A 15,547-nucleotide genomic window follows, 5' to 3' on the forward strand; every position below is an offset into this window, starting at 1 on the left:
TACACCCCTATATACACCTGTATTATACTACACCCCTATATACACCTGTATTATACTACACCCCTATATACACCTGTATTATACTACACCCCTATATACACCTGTATTATACTACACCCCTATATACACCTGTATTATACTACACCCCTATATACACCTGTATTATACTACACCCCTATATACACCTGTATTATACTACACCCCTATATACACCTGTATTATACTACACCCCTATATACACCTGTATTATACTACACCACTACACCCCTATATACACCTGTATTATACTACACCACTACACCCCTATATACACCTGTATTATACTACACCACTACACCCCTATATACACCTGTATTATACTACACCACTACACCCCTATATACACCTGTAATATACTACACCACTACACCCCTATATACACCTGTATTATACTACACCACTACACCCCTATATACACCTGTATTATACTACACCACTACACCCCTATAGTATAGTATAATACAGGTGTATATAGGGGTGTAGTATAATACAGGTGTATATAGGGGTGTAGTATAATACAGGTGTATATAGGGGTGTAGTGGTGTAGTATAATACAGGTGTATATAGGGGTGTGGTGGTGTAGTATAATACAGGTGTATATAGGGGTGTAGTATAATACAGGTGTATATAGGGGTGTAGTGGTGTAGTATAATACAGGTGTATATAGGGGTGTAGTGGTGTAGTATAATACAGGTGTATATAGGGGTGTAGTATAATACAGGTGTATATAGGGGTGTAGTGGTGTAGTATAATACAGGTGTATATAGGGGTGTAGTGGTGTAGTATAATACAGGTGTATATAGGGGTGTAGTATAATACAGGTGTATATAGGGGTGTAGTGGTGTAGTATAATACAGGTGTATATAGGGGTGTAGTGGTGTAGTATAATACAGGTGTATATAGGGGTGTAGTGGTGTAGTATAATACAGGTGTATATAGGGGTGTAGTGGTGTAGTATAATACAGGTGTATATAGGGGTGTAGTATATTACAGGTGTATATAGGGGTGTAGTGGTGTAGTATAATACAGGTGTATATAGGGGTGTACTATAATACAGGTGTATATAGGGGGTGTAGTATTATACTACACCCCTATATACACACACCTGTATTATACTACACCACTACACCCCTATAAAACTACACCACTATATACTACACCACTACACGCCCCCATATACCACACCTGTAGAACTACATTCCCATATACTAGACCACTACACCCCAAACATTTGTCAACAGTTACCCCCCTCCCCCCCCCCCCCATTGTCCCTGCAGGTTACTAGTAACCACTCACCTCTCTCTTCTTATTGTCCCCTCCTCAGGCACCTCAGTACGAGCCCCCCGCTGAGCGGCTTCTCTTTCACATGCCCAGGCTGCGCCGATGCTGTATTCCGAGGAGCCCCCGCCGCTGCTTCTCTTCAGGCCCCCGCCGCTGCAGCTTCTTCTCCTGCCGGGCCGGAGCTTTTCAAATGACACACGTGCGCCATACTGACGATAATCAGGGCGCGCGTGTGTCACAGAGAAAAGCTGCCGCAGGGAACAGAGGAGAGATTCCTGCGTTCCGCTGCCTGCACTGACTGTGCTGCGCTGCAGGATCTGTCCTCTGTTCCCTGCCCGGCATGCAGCGTGTGATGAGGGCAATCTGACCACGGGCCTCCTGGAGCCTGGAGCTCCGGACAACAGGTCAGATTGCCCTCATCAGTGACCGGCCAGCAAGGACGCTCTGAGCCAGGCGGGCCAGTCACAGAGAGTAGGCGGGCCGGATGTGGCCCGCGGGCCGCCCCTTGCCCAGGTCTGTACTATATAAACTGATCACATGATGTAATAAAGCAGAAACCACAAAGCGCGTGTGCTGTATTGATTTCCCAAGCGCTCATAAAACAAATCTTATTTATTTGGAGTGCAAGAGGTATAGAAGGAGTGTATTTCGCTCACAGTGAGCGCTACCATGAGTCCTGTGTCTGTCAACAGTAAAGTATCCTGAGACCATTTAAGTGTGGGGGGCTTTTCACCCATGGAGGGCCCCACGCACAACCTTGCCTAAGCACACTGCCATCCATCCTCTAAGAGCAACTTCTTACAACAATCCACTAGCAATTTGGTGATGGACAATGCTTTTCCAGTATGATGGAAATCATCTTTCAAGGCAAAACTTTTTCGGCGATTCTAAAGCTTCCATTCTTGAGGCGTAGCAGTTGCAAATGGACAGAAAATAATGGATTTGTATGGAGATAAACGCATGAAAGACAGATTGTGTTCCAAGACAGATTGTGTTCAATCTTCTGCATGAAAGGGACATTTTTATGGGAATATATAAGACTAGGAGACAAATGTTTGAGAAATACTTTATTGATTTGTTAGGTCTGCAAACAACTTAAGAAAAAAAAATTACAAGTGTACAAAATCCACAATTATAAAGTGCAAGGATCACAGTGCAAATCAGCTTCTCCTTACATGTCTCATTACATTTATACATGTTGCATAGATCAGAGGGCATCAAAGTAATACATACACTAGTCACATGAATATTACACAAGGGAGATGCATGTGGTGCAGCAATATTGCCTTCTTATATAGATGGATAGTTTTCTTCTCCGTTACGGGTCTGAAATCCTTTCCATAAGAAAAAAAAAAAGCCGCAATCCTCGCCCCACTTTTGAACTCATCAGGATTATGACCCGAGCGCTAGTGATCGTATAGCTGAGGACAATGACAGGCTGCAGGGTCAGATCACTAGTGGTCGGGATGTCGGCCCTCAGCCCAACAGCACAGAAATAGGGAAAGGGTCCCGGATGTAATTCTGACCTTTATTTAATCTCTTTTAGGCCGGTGTCCCACTTGCGATGGCCTCGCATGTATCTCGCGGTGGATCACCCGTCACGGACTTGCACTCTTCTCACAGGAGCAGGTCGGCTACATAGAGCTGTATGCAACCGACCCGCACCGCAAAACTCGCGCGAGATACACGCGAGGCCATCGCAAGTGGGACACCGGCCTTACAAGGATTACTTCCCACTTTTAACTTTATTAATAGAGAAGAAAACCCCCTTTAATAAAAAGGACTCCTGTCATAAAATACTTTCCCTTCAACTTTAAAAAGTGTCGAGTGTCCTATCTACAAGTCAAGTTGTCAAAAGGTGTTTGTTTCTGGGATACCTGGGTATCATTCTACACGATTACCATTGGCAAACTTCACCGGGAACGGCTATCTTCCCACGATTAGCATTAGAAACTCCCCAGGGGTGGCTAGCTTCTCATTGTTACAATTAGAAACCTCCATCAGGATGGCTAGCTTCCCCAACTGTTACTATTAGAAACCTCCACCAGGATGGCTAGCTCCTCATTGCTACAATTAGAAACCTCCATCAGGATGGTTAGCTCTCACGTTTAACAAAAGAAAGCTCCTCCGGGATGGCTAACTTTCCAAATCATTAACATTTTATCCTGCCACCAGGATAGTCAGCTTTCCGCTGTTACAATTAGAAACCTCCAATAGGACTGATACCTTCCCCATTGTTACCAGTAGATACCTCCATCAAGATGGCTAGCTTTCCCATTGTTACCATTACAATCCTCTTCCAGGATGGATAGCTTCCCAATTTTACCAGTACAATCCTCCACCAGGATGGCTAGCTTCCCATTGTTACCACTAGAAAACCTCTACTGGGGATGGTCAGCACCCCACGGTTACCATTAGAAACCTCATGTGGGACGCCTAGCTTCTGACACCATTAACAATAGAAACCTCCAAGATGGTCAGCTTCCCATTGTTACAATTAGAAACCTCTACAAGCCGGGACGGCTAGCTTCCCCATTGTTACCAGTAGAAATTTCCATCAGGATGGCTAGCTTCCCACTGTAACCATTAGAAACCTCCATCAGAATGCCTAGCTTCTAATTGCTACAATTTGAAACCTCCATCGGGATAGCTAGCTTTTCACTGTTACCATTAGAAATCTCCAAGATGGCTAGCTTCCCATTGCTACTTTTAGAAACCTCCAACAGGATGGCTAGCTTCCCCATTGGAAACCTAACCTCCCCAGACATGGCGAGCTACCCATTGTTCTACCAATCGAAACCTCCAAGTTCGAACATCCCCCTACTTTCATTTTCATACCATCCTACAGACACAATAAAACATAAAATGTGATTATATATATTAATGCCACAAATTCATTACAAATACCACAAATTTCTGGGGTCCACGTGATCCTCTAACTGGAATCCTAGCTAATGGTCCAACACTGTTCAGGGACAAGATGGGCAGTAGTGCTGGACTACTGGACAAATACATTTCTACTACGGTATATACACAAGGCAGCTGAAGCCAGAGTCTGATCTCAGCGCCTAAAAGCTGTACCCATTTTCCATTAACACTACTAGAAAATAATGCTCAGCGCGCAATGATAAAATCAGATCGGCTCGTAACCATGCCAGAGACAACTCATAACCCCATCAATACTGATACTCTTCGGCAGCTGCACCTAATAAATTCCCCAAAACTACAGGTTCTAAAATTGATTTTTTTCATTAATAGAGGGGTTTTCCAAGGTTATCCTCACCACAGATTAGAGAAGGTGAATTTGCCATCAGCAAGTTATTAAGCCGATTTCATTTTTTTCCCCGCTGTCCACTAATAATGATAAAATCAGTAAAATATAAAGATTAGATTTCCAGAAATAAGGTGCGGAACGTAGATTAAATATATTTGTCATACACATAAGAATGCCAGCTACATGGCCAAATTATAAATCAAACACTAAAATAAAAAGTCCCTTTTAAACAAGAAATCTAAATGGCACCTGGGATCCAAAACAGCAGAGATCCCCAGTACGGATGTTCATAGGGTTCCCCATAGCACTCAATGGCAGAACCTCTGTTTTTGGTATTAGGGATGGCGCCGGACCCCATCACAGTGCCAGCCCACCAGTTGCGATAGCAATTGTAAGGCAGCTGGGATCTAAACAGCAGAGATCCCCAGTATGGATGTTCATAGAGAGTTCCCCAAAGCACTCAGTGGCAGAAACTCTGTTATTGGTATTAGGGATGCCACTGGACCCCATCGCGGTGCCATATATTTTCTATGAACATTATTTATAGATTTGTATAAAGAGTAATTTTCTTAGCAGACAGCATAGTTGGATCTTATTGGAGCTCAATCCAATTCTGATAAGCAAAGCCCCTTCATACTAATCTCATACACAACCCCCTAACTGCAGAAAATTGAAAGTCATCAAATTCATTGCTTGATCTTGATATATTATAATTATTCTCATTGCACTAATATATTACTAAAAGACACACAGAAATTCCCAAAATATTACTACTATCAGAATCACTTCCTTTATAAGCTATTACCTTGTCAGTCCACCAGCACAATAAGGTTTGTACTATATTTATGCAGCTTTAACAATGATAGCGAAGGCCTTGGCAAAATGGAAATTCATAGAGCTCAATGCTACTGAGCCTGTGGGTCACTTATAAGGCTGGGGACCAATATTGCTCATTGCATTGTAATATATGTGAATTAGGTTCATTGTGACTACACAGCCCCATTCTAAAAAGGGATTTTCCACAACTTCATGGCCAAAGCAGGCTTTTTTTAACCTGAACCCAAGCTTTCATAATTTCCTGTAAACAGTACAATGTCCGTAATGAATAAATCATGGCTGATCTACTTATAATGCACATCACGTGGCGACCAGCGTGGCTGTATGCACATCATCCATAACACATTATAAAACACCAGTATAAAAAGTAGGGCATCTACGGTTAAGCAGTGAGGTAGATACTTGTCCTATAGTGAATGCATGCCATAGAGACAACTGGTCTTCAACTTGTGGCTTTTCCAGCAATTACAATTCTACATCTCCCATTGTGTCAGTGATAGATGGAAGTGATAATTTTGCAAACACTGGAGAGGCACAGGTTGGAGATCTCTGGTCTACACCATCCTAAAGTGCTTCTGATCCACCATGACATATACAGAAGCCATTCATCTGGCTGCTCCCTTTTGGGTGCTAAGTAGAGATGGGCAGTACCGGGTCCAGCTGCCATGTCAGTAACCGGTTTCCGCCCGAAGAACTTTATCATGGCATTTGCACCTCTTCTTTTGACTAGCCGGCTAGGCACAACGTCATCCTTAAGGATGCTGCGCCAGGCCGGGTAATCACAAGAAGAGCCGCTGATGCCGTAAAGTAGAAGGCGGTTCGCGAGGCTCTCATACAGAGGCTACAGTACATGGACGTGGCGCCTAGGTCCTGGAAATTGATTTGCACCACCTCTAGTACAAGGTTTACATGCGGGAGCCATGGCGTGGTGCCTGCTTCGATACTGGAGGGTGCTCTACGAGCCACTTGGAGCAGATGCCTTGCACCACGCTCTCGTTCATGTCGTGTGCAGCTTGCCAGACTTCCTGTACTAGCTGGATCGCTCTCTCGTGCTCCTGCTTAACGGCAGTCAGGTAGGCGGAGCGCATCATCCGGCAAGCCAGAAAGGCCTTGATCTGCGAGAAAAAGAAGGTGCAATTAGCAGAGAAACAACATCACGATTGGCGGCACAGTGTAATTTACAATACTGCATATGAGCAGGACAAGAGTGCAGAGTAAACCTTCCCCACCTATATATAAGTGGGGTGTCTTTCATACCACCCCCACCGATTAGCTGAATGATCGGGCTGCTGCGATCCTACAAGTGAAGATTCCTCTTCCTGTTACAAGGCACAGCGCCTCGCATCATGCTGTGGCTGTACCTGGTACTGCAGCTCAGACACTTTCCATCAATTAAGCTCCAGTTATCTGAACACGTACCTTGGTTTCATCGCTCTTCATGCCTTGGATGAGCGTTTCAAGTTCCTGAAATCAAAAACCGTAAAAAACTGAAGTTACAGTGACACTTTGCACACAAGTAATGCAAAAGAATACTTAGTGGCACAATTTATTTTCCAGTTTGATCAGATATTGTATCTCAGGTGACATTTCAGATTTCATTCTCGAAGTTTGGGAGAATAAACGTCTGGAGGACACATAATAGCCCCTATTCCGGGACTTACATTTACATCATATGTCATGTTACTGACTTTGGTGCAGGCTCGCATATCGAGACCGCATCATTCCTGGCTTTTGATGGCTAAAGGTTGAATTATGCAGCCATCATCTGCTACTAACACACCTCCACTCCACCTGCGGGTGTTAACATGTTAAATGCAGCTGTCCATCTTGGCAGCGGCATGAAGACATGTTATTCTATGAGCCCATTGGGGAGCCCAACACATGATCATGGGGACCAATGAGTTGTGATTACAGCCGGGTGTCTGCTGAAGACCCCCGTGCTTTTTTATGACGGTACTCGTTTAACTAGTGTAAATAGGAGATTGTGATTTTCACTATACATGTCAGTCTTTATGCACTGCTATGTATAGGACAAATGATCAGATGACCCAAAACTGACTACTGTAAGAGTAATAATATTATGAATTATTACTATTAAAATAAAAGTTTAAAAAAATAAAAACAAAAAAGAAGGGAATTTTGTTACTTACCGTAAATTCCTTTTCTTCTAGCTCCTATTGGGAGACCCAGACGATTGGGTGTATAGCACTGCCTCCGGAGGCCACACAAAGCAATTACACTAAAAAAGTGTAAGGCCCCTCCCCTTCTGGCTATACACCCCCAGTGGGATCACTGGCTCACCAGTTTTAGGTGCAAAAGCAAGAAGGAGGAAAGCCAATAACTGGTTTAAACAAATTCACTCCGAAGTAACGTCGGAGAACTGAAAAAACCATTCAACATGAACAACATGTGTACCCGAAAAACCACCAAAAATCCCGAAGGACAACAGGGCGGGTGCTGGGGTCTCCCAATAGGAGCTAGAAGAAAAGGAATTTACGGTAAGTAACAAAATTCCCTTCTTCTTCGGCGCTCCATTGGGAGACCCAGACGATTGGGACGTCCAAAAAGCTGTCCCTGGGTGGGGTAAAGAAATATCTCATGTTAGAGCTGCAAAGACAGCCCTCCCCTACGGAGAGGCAACTGCCGCCTGCAGGACTCTTCTACCTAGGCTGGCGTCCGCCGAAGCATAGGTATGCACCTGATAATGTTTGGTGAAAGTGTGCAGACTCGACCAGGTAGCTGCCTGGCACACCTGTTGAGCCGTAGCCTGGTGTCGTAATGCCCAGGACGCACCCACGGCTCTGGTAGAATGGGCCTTCAGCCCTGATGGAACCGGGAAGCCCAGCAGAACGGTAGGCTTCAAGAATTGGTTCTTTGATCCATTGAGCCAGGGTGGCTTTGGAAGCCTGCGACCCCCTTGCGCTGGCCAGCGACAAGGACAAAGAGCGCATCAGAGCGGCGCAGGGGCGCCGTGCGGGAAATGTAGATTCTGAGTGCTCTCACCAGATCTAACAAATGTAAATCCTTTTCATACCGGTGAACCGGATGAGGACAAAAAGAAGGTAAGGAGATATCCTGATTAATATGAAACGAGGATACTACCTCAGGGACTACTACCTCAGGGAGAAACTCCTGAATGGGGCGCAGCACTACCTTGTCCTGGTGGACCACCAGGAAGGGAGCCTTGGATGACAGCGCTGCTAGCTCAGACACTCTCCGAAGAGACGTGATCGCTACCAGAAAGGCCACTGTCCGTGATAGTCGAGAGAGTGAAACATCCGTCAGAGACTCGAAAGGCGGCTTCTGGAGAGCAACTAGTACCCTGTTCAGATCCCATGGATCTAACGGCCGCTCGTACGGGGGGACGATATGACCAAACCCCCTGCAGGAACGTGCGTACCTGCGGACGTCGTGCTAGACGCTTCTGAAAAAAACACCAATAGCGCCGAGACTTGCCCTTTAAGGGAGCCGAGCGACAAGCCCTTTTCCAACCCAGATTGCAGGAAGGAAAGAAAAGTAGGCAATGCCAATGGCCAGGGGGACACTCCTTGTACAGAGCACCAGTAAAAGAAAATCTTCCACTTCCGTGGTAGATCTTAGCAGACGTGGGCTTCATAGCCTGTCTCATGGTGGCAACGACCCCGTGGGATAATCCTGAGGACACTAGGATCTAGGACGCAATGGCCACACAGTAGGTTCAGGGCCGTAGAATTCAGATGGAGAAACGGCCCTTGGGACAGTAAGTCTGGCCGGTCTGGTAGTGCCCACGGTTGACCGACCGTGGGATGCCTGTCGCCAGAGCTCTTTGATCGTCATGAAAACCGGGACCTTGCTGTTGTGCCGATTCGTGAAACCCGTCCGGGTGCAGAGACCATTCTCCTGCGTCCACGCCCTGGTGACTGAGGAAGTCTGCTTCCCAGTTTTCTACGCCCGGGATGTGAACTGCGGATATGGTGTATGCTCTGTCTTCCACCCCTAGCAGAATCCGGCGGACTTCCTGGGAGGCTCGCCGACTGCGTAGTCCGCCTTGGTGGTTGATGTATGCCACCGCTGTGGATTGTCCGACTGAATTCGGATCTGTTTGCCTTCCAGCCACTGCAGGAAGTCTTGCAGGGCCATATGCACTGCCCAGAGCTCCAGACAATTGATCTGAAGAGTGGACTCCTCTGAAGAGAGTCCTTGATCGTCTGAGAAAGGGGGACGTTCCTGTGTAGGGACATCGACTTCCCCTCCCATTAGCGAAGAATGTTCTATTGAAGTGGACGCAGATGAAACTGCGTGAAAGGGACTGCCTCTGGATGAGGTGTCTCCTTGAAGGAGAGACTGCACCCCCGTCTGTAGTGACCGCTGTTTGTCCAGTGGAAGCTTCACCAAAGCTGAGAGAGTGTGAAACCCCAAGCTAAGATATGCCAGCGATTGGGTTTAACTTTGAAAAGTTGAGGACCCACCCGAAACTCTGGGAAGTCTCCAGCGCCATGTTCAGGCTGTGTTGGCATGCCTCTTAAAAGAGTGCCTTGACAAGTAGATGGTCTAAGTAAGGGATCACAGGGTGACCCTGAGAGTGCGGGAGTGGTCCCACTGCTGCCATGAACTTGGTGAAAACCCGTGGGGCTGTCGCCAGACCGAAGGGCAGGGCTACGAACCGAAGATGCTCGTCTTCAATAACGAATCGTAGCAAACGCCGGTGCTCTGGAGCAATCGGCACGTGGAGATAAGCATCCTGATGTCTATTGATGCTAGGAAATCTCCTTGAGACATTGAGGCAATGACGGAGCGGAGGGATTCCATCCGGAACCGCCTGGTTTTCACGTGCTTGTTGAGCAGTTTAAGGTCCAGAACGGAACGGAAGGAGTCGTCCTATTTTGTCACCCCGACCAGATCGGAGTAAAAAGTGTCTCTTGTTCCTGAGGAGGAACCGGGATTACGACTCCTACTGCCTACAGAAGAGCCTCGGCTCGGCCGGTGAGGAAGTTTTTGCGACAAACTGTCTCTCACCCACCGGCCATTGACCTGTGGCAGTTAAATGTCGCTAAAGCGGGGGAGTCTGCCACCGACCGCGGACGCGGAGAGAGAGGGCTGAAAGTCATGAGGAAACCGCCTTGGTAGCGGTTCCTCCGGCTGCCTTCTCCGGGCGTGATTGAGCCCGCCAGGAACCTGCGCCCCTCTGAGCCTTTTGAGTCCTGTTGGACGAGGGCAATTGGGACGTGCCCGAGCCTGGGAAGGACCGAAACCTCGACTGTCCCTTCTCCTGATGGGTCTTGTTTGATAGCTGGGGTAAGGAAGAATCCGTACCCTTGGACAGTTGAATGATTTAATCCAACCGCTCACGAAACAGTCTGTCACCAGATAAAGGCAATCTGGTTAAGCACTTTTGTGGAAGCAGCATCTGCTCCAATCCCTTAACACTAGGAGCGTAACAACACGGAGTTGGCGGACGCCACTGACGTACGGCTCGTAGAGTCCAGGACAGCATAAACAGCTTGAGTCGCAATGCCGACATTGCGAGGTGAAGGACGCTACTGCGGCCAAGATGTACATGTGACCGCGTCCCTCTGCGCAATACTAGCTGAAATAGCTTGGAGTGCCTCTATGGCTGCGAATGCCGGGGCAACCGACCCGCCGATAGGGCTGTCTGTCAATGGCATCTTTAAGTGAAGTCCCATCTTCCACTGCAACTATAGATCTAGCCGCAAGCCTGGAGATTGGGGGATCCACCCTTGGAGCGCTTGAGCACGTCAGGGGGGAAGAGACAACGCGTATCTTCAATACGGTTGGGGAAACGCTTATCGGGATAAGCGTGGTGTTTCTGGACTGCTTCTCTGGAGTCAGAGTGACCAGAAAAGTACTCAATATACGCTTGAGATACCGAAATAGGGATTTCTTCTGCTGTGAAGCTGACCCCTCCACTGGAGGAGTTGAGGGAGAAATACCCAACCTTCCATTGATGGACGCTATAAGATTATTCACTATAGCGTCACCATCCGGTGTATCCGGATTGAGAGCGGTCTCAGGATCAGAGTCCTGAACAGCTACGGCTGCCTCATCATACAGAGAGTACTGTGATGAAGTCGAGGGCCGTTCTTAGGGAGCTCGCTTAGGCCGTCTGGGACTGTCGTCCGTGTCAGAGCCTGCACCCTGGGATGCATGGGACCCTCCTGGAGCCATGATTTGTTTCGAAATCAGGGTGGCCAGGGGCATTGAATCAACATTGCCCAAGGTCTGTCTGGACTGCAAAGTCTGTAAGATGTTAGTCATAGCCACAGACAATATATCAGCGGAAACTGCAACTCCGTCCCTGTCCCTGGACAGGGATCACAGGTGGTTCTTTTGGCCACCTGTAGCAGAGACCCCGTTGAGTAATTGCACACACTGGGGGTCCTGGAACAGTCGCATGCAGTACAAGCAGCATAGAAAGCCTGTGCCTTGGCACCCATGCTTTTTTTTTTTTTTTTTTTTTTTTTGCTGTTGCTGTCTAGCCATCTAGGAACATTAGCCAAGAATAGCGACCGTACAGTGCAATGTATAGCATACAAGCATGAAGTACAATAAACACTTCAGCACATGCAGTACAAGGAGCATAGAAAGCCTGTGCCTTGGCACCTTTGCTTTTCTGCTGCCGTTGTCTAGTTATTCAGGAGCATTAGCCAGGAAAAGCGACATACAGTGAATGTATAGCATACAAGCATGAAAATAACCACTGCAGCACATGCAATCCAAGCAGCATTGAAAGCTTGTGCCTTAGCACCCTTGCTTTTCTGCTGCTGTTGTCTAGTCATCAAGGAGCATTAGCCAAGAATAGCGACATGCAGTGAATGTACAAGCATGAAAATAAACTCTGCAGTACATGCAATCCAAGCAGCATTAAAAACTTGTGCCTTAGCACCATTGCTGTTTGCTGCCGCTGTCTAGCCATCTAGGCGGGTAGACAGCCAAGAATAGCCCTTACAGTGCAATGTAAAGCATACAAGCATAAAGGACACATGACACTGCAGCACATGCAAGACAAGCAGCATATAGAGTCTGTGCTTTAGCACCCCTGATCTTTTGCTGCTGTTTCTAGGTCTGCATCCTGAATAGCGACCGTACAAAAGTACAACAGGACACTTCGGCATTAGTGGGTCAGCACTTTAGTTGCCGCTTACCGCCCGCACAAAAGCGGGTGTGTGGCGCCGGAATCCTGTGCTGGTAGCTCAGCGCTTGTCTCCGTTTTCCCGCTCTGCGTGCCGGAATGGCTGCCGGCGTCCAGAGGAGAGGGGCGGGCCGAGGGCGTGCCCGAGACAAGAGCGGGAACCCGGCGCCCACTGTGTCTAGTAAAGGGGGCTGGAGAATACAAATAAGGCTCCAGCCCTCAGCGCTGCTATAGAACAGCGTCTCTCCCTGTCCCTGAGTGACAGGGTGGGGGCAGGAACGAAGCGGCGCTAGGCCGCAAAAGCCGGGGACTAAAGTTAGAAGCGCCGCCGCCGTAAAAGCGCGGTCGGCGCGTCCCCGGCGCACTACAAGTCGCAGCTGCGCCGCCGCTCCAGGGGCGGTCGGCGCGGCGGTCCCCACACGTAAAGTCCCCCAGTAATCTGCAGGGACTATAAGCCCAGCGCACAGCGCTACAGTCCCCGGCGCACTAGCACACCCAGCAAGCCTGGAGTGTGCGTGGCCTGCCATACGGGGACACAGAGTACCTGAAAGTTGCAGGGCCTTGTCCCTGAACGGCACTCCCGCTCCACATCCAGCAGGTTCAATGGGTCTGTGGATGGAGCCCGGCCTCAGGGCTTGGTGGCCGGAAAGATCCCACTTCCTCAGAGCCCCTCAGGGGGATGGGGAAGGAAAACAGCATGTGGGCTCCAGCCTCCGTACCAGCAATAGGTACCTCAACCTTACAAACCGCAAGTGGGGTGAGAAGGGAGCATGCTGGGGGCCCTAGTATGGGCCCTCTTTTCTTCCATCCGATATAGTCAGCAGCTACTGCTGACTACAAACAGTGGAGCTATGCGTGGATGTGTGCCTCCTTCGCACAAAGCTTGAAAACTGGTGAGCCAGTGATCCCACTGGGGGTGTATAGCCAGAAGGGGAGGGGCCTTACACTTTTTAGTGTAATTGCTTTGTGTGGCCTCCGGAGGCAGTGCTATACACCCAATCGTCTGGGTCTCCCAATGGAGCGCCGAAGAAAAAAACAATATTTGGTCAGTTTTATAATCCGGTGGGGTCTTACCGGAGAGGAGGGCCGGCAGCGATGGTGAAGCGGGGTCACAGGAGGCAGAGGCGTTGCTGGAGTACGGCAATGCTGCAAGCAGTGCAGAGGGAGCCCAGATGCTTACTACGGCCGGCTCTACTCCGTGCTGGGGCTCGCCGCAGGCAGTGAGGCACTGGCAATTCTGAAGATGTTGGTGGTGCGGGCTTCAAAGGAATGGTGGCCAGACTCTGTGTGTGCGCAGATGAGAGCCTGAGCAGAGAGCTCCATCTGCGCAAGCACCAACTCTGGCTGCCATTATTTAAAGCTCTTACCGCCGACTTTTTCAGAATAGCCGCTGCCGCCGCACAGAGCAACACTGCAGAAAGCAGCGCCCGCAGCACAGCATTGCCCCTGCCTCCTGTGACCCCTTTCCACCACCCCCAGGTAAGCTACATTCTGATATTAAAACGCACCCCTCATTTTCTCCCAAGTTTTTGGGAGGAAAATTGCATCTTATAATCCAAAAAGCACGGTACTTAGTTACCATATCATTTAAAGGGGTCGTGTCAAATAGGAAAACGCTATTAATCTGCAGGTTAGTAGCATTGTAATGATGCTGGGTGCAGTATGGAAAGTGTGGTACCCTGGTGAAAATTTACTTATATTTCTCTCATTATTAGCGTTATCGGACCAGACAAATTCCTTTTAAGAAGCAACAAGAAACAAAGACGTCTGCAGTATTGAATGCATTTTAAAATGAGTTTTGTCCCGATGATACAACCCCTTTAATACAGCATGGCTGCTGATCTCTCCCATAAGGAGCCCCTTATTCTGCTCAGATTTTAGCTATGTATTATAAATAGCATCTTACATCAGAAGACTCATCAGCCAATTCTTCCACACATCTTAGCAAAATCTTATCACAGTCCTTCTCTGCGGCGATCCCGGACTCGCTCACGCACTTCACCAGCTGCAGGATCTCCGAGTAGTTCTCCTGCTGCACCAGCTGCTTGCACACTTTGCTGTAAACCTTGAACGCGTCCAGCTGGAAATCCTGAAAATTGGTTGAGAGAAAAAAAAAAGTATTTAAGACGCACCCCAAATTCAGAGAAAAAAAAAAAAAAGGAATAGAAAACCCCCCCAAAGAAGGGAATTTTGTTTACTTACCGTAAATTCCTTTTCTTCTAGCTCCAATTGGGAGACCCAGACAATTGGGTGTATAGCTATTGCCTCTGGAGGCCACACAAAGTATTACACTTAAAAGTGTAAGGCCCCTCCCCTTCTGGCTATACACCCCCAGTGGGATCACTGGCTCACCAGTTTTAGTGCCAAAGCAAGAAGGAGGAAAGCCAATAACTGGTTTAAAGACCAATTCAATCCGAGGAAACAGCGGAGAACTGAACCATACCACATGAACAACATGTGTACCCGAAAAAACAGAAAAACCCCGAGAAAACAGGGCGGGTGCTGGGTCTCCCAATTGGAGCTAGAAGAAAAGGAATTTACGGTAAGTAAACAAAATTCCCTTCTTCTTTTTCGCTCCTAATTGGGAGACCCAGACAATTGGGACGTCCAAAAGCAGTCCCTGGGTGGGTAAAAGAATACCTCGTGATAGGGCCGTCAAACAGCCCTTTCCTACAGGTGGGCAATTGCCGCCTGAAGGACTTATCTACCTAGGCTGGCGTCTGCCGAAGCGTAGGTATGCACCTGAAAATGCTTGGTAAAAGTATGCAGACCCAATCAGGTAGGTGCCTGACACACCTGCTGAGCCGTAGCCTGGTGCCGTAATGTCCAGGATGCACCCACGGCTCTGGTAGAATGGGCCTTCGGCCTTGAAAGAACCAGAAGCCCAGTAGAACTGTAGGTTTCAAGAATTGGTTCCTCGATCCCCCGAGCAAGTGTGGATTTGGAAGCTTGCGACTGTTTACGCCGACCAGCGACAAGGACAAAGA

General features: G+C 48.0%; 1 protein-coding gene across 2 annotated transcripts in view; it reads right to left on the minus strand.

Annotated features, from left to right (window-relative positions):
- Nucleotides 1-2,374: 2,374 nt before the first annotated feature.
- The window catches only part of ZFYVE26 (zinc finger FYVE-type containing 26), a 269,476-nt gene continuing 256,303 nt past the window's right edge, over nucleotides 2,375-15,547 (minus strand). For both annotated transcript variants that reach the window (XM_075329889.1, XM_075329888.1), the window contains exons 34-36: nucleotides 14,467-14,649; nucleotides 6,851-6,895; nucleotides 2,375-6,546 (exon numbers count right to left, since the gene is read on the minus strand). In XM_075329889.1, coding sequence (XP_075186004.1) covers nucleotides 6,337-6,546; nucleotides 6,851-6,895; nucleotides 14,467-14,649 — 438 coding nt within the window. In that variant the 3' untranslated portion in view covers nucleotides 2,375-6,336. The remainder of the gene's footprint in view (nucleotides 6,547-6,850; nucleotides 6,896-14,466; nucleotides 14,650-15,547) is intronic.

Source organism: Anomaloglossus baeobatrachus, chromosome 12, assembly GCF_048569485.1.
Source record: "Anomaloglossus baeobatrachus isolate aAnoBae1 chromosome 12, aAnoBae1.hap1, whole genome shotgun sequence".
Taxonomy (NCBI): domain Eukaryota; kingdom Metazoa; phylum Chordata; class Amphibia; order Anura; family Aromobatidae; genus Anomaloglossus; species Anomaloglossus baeobatrachus.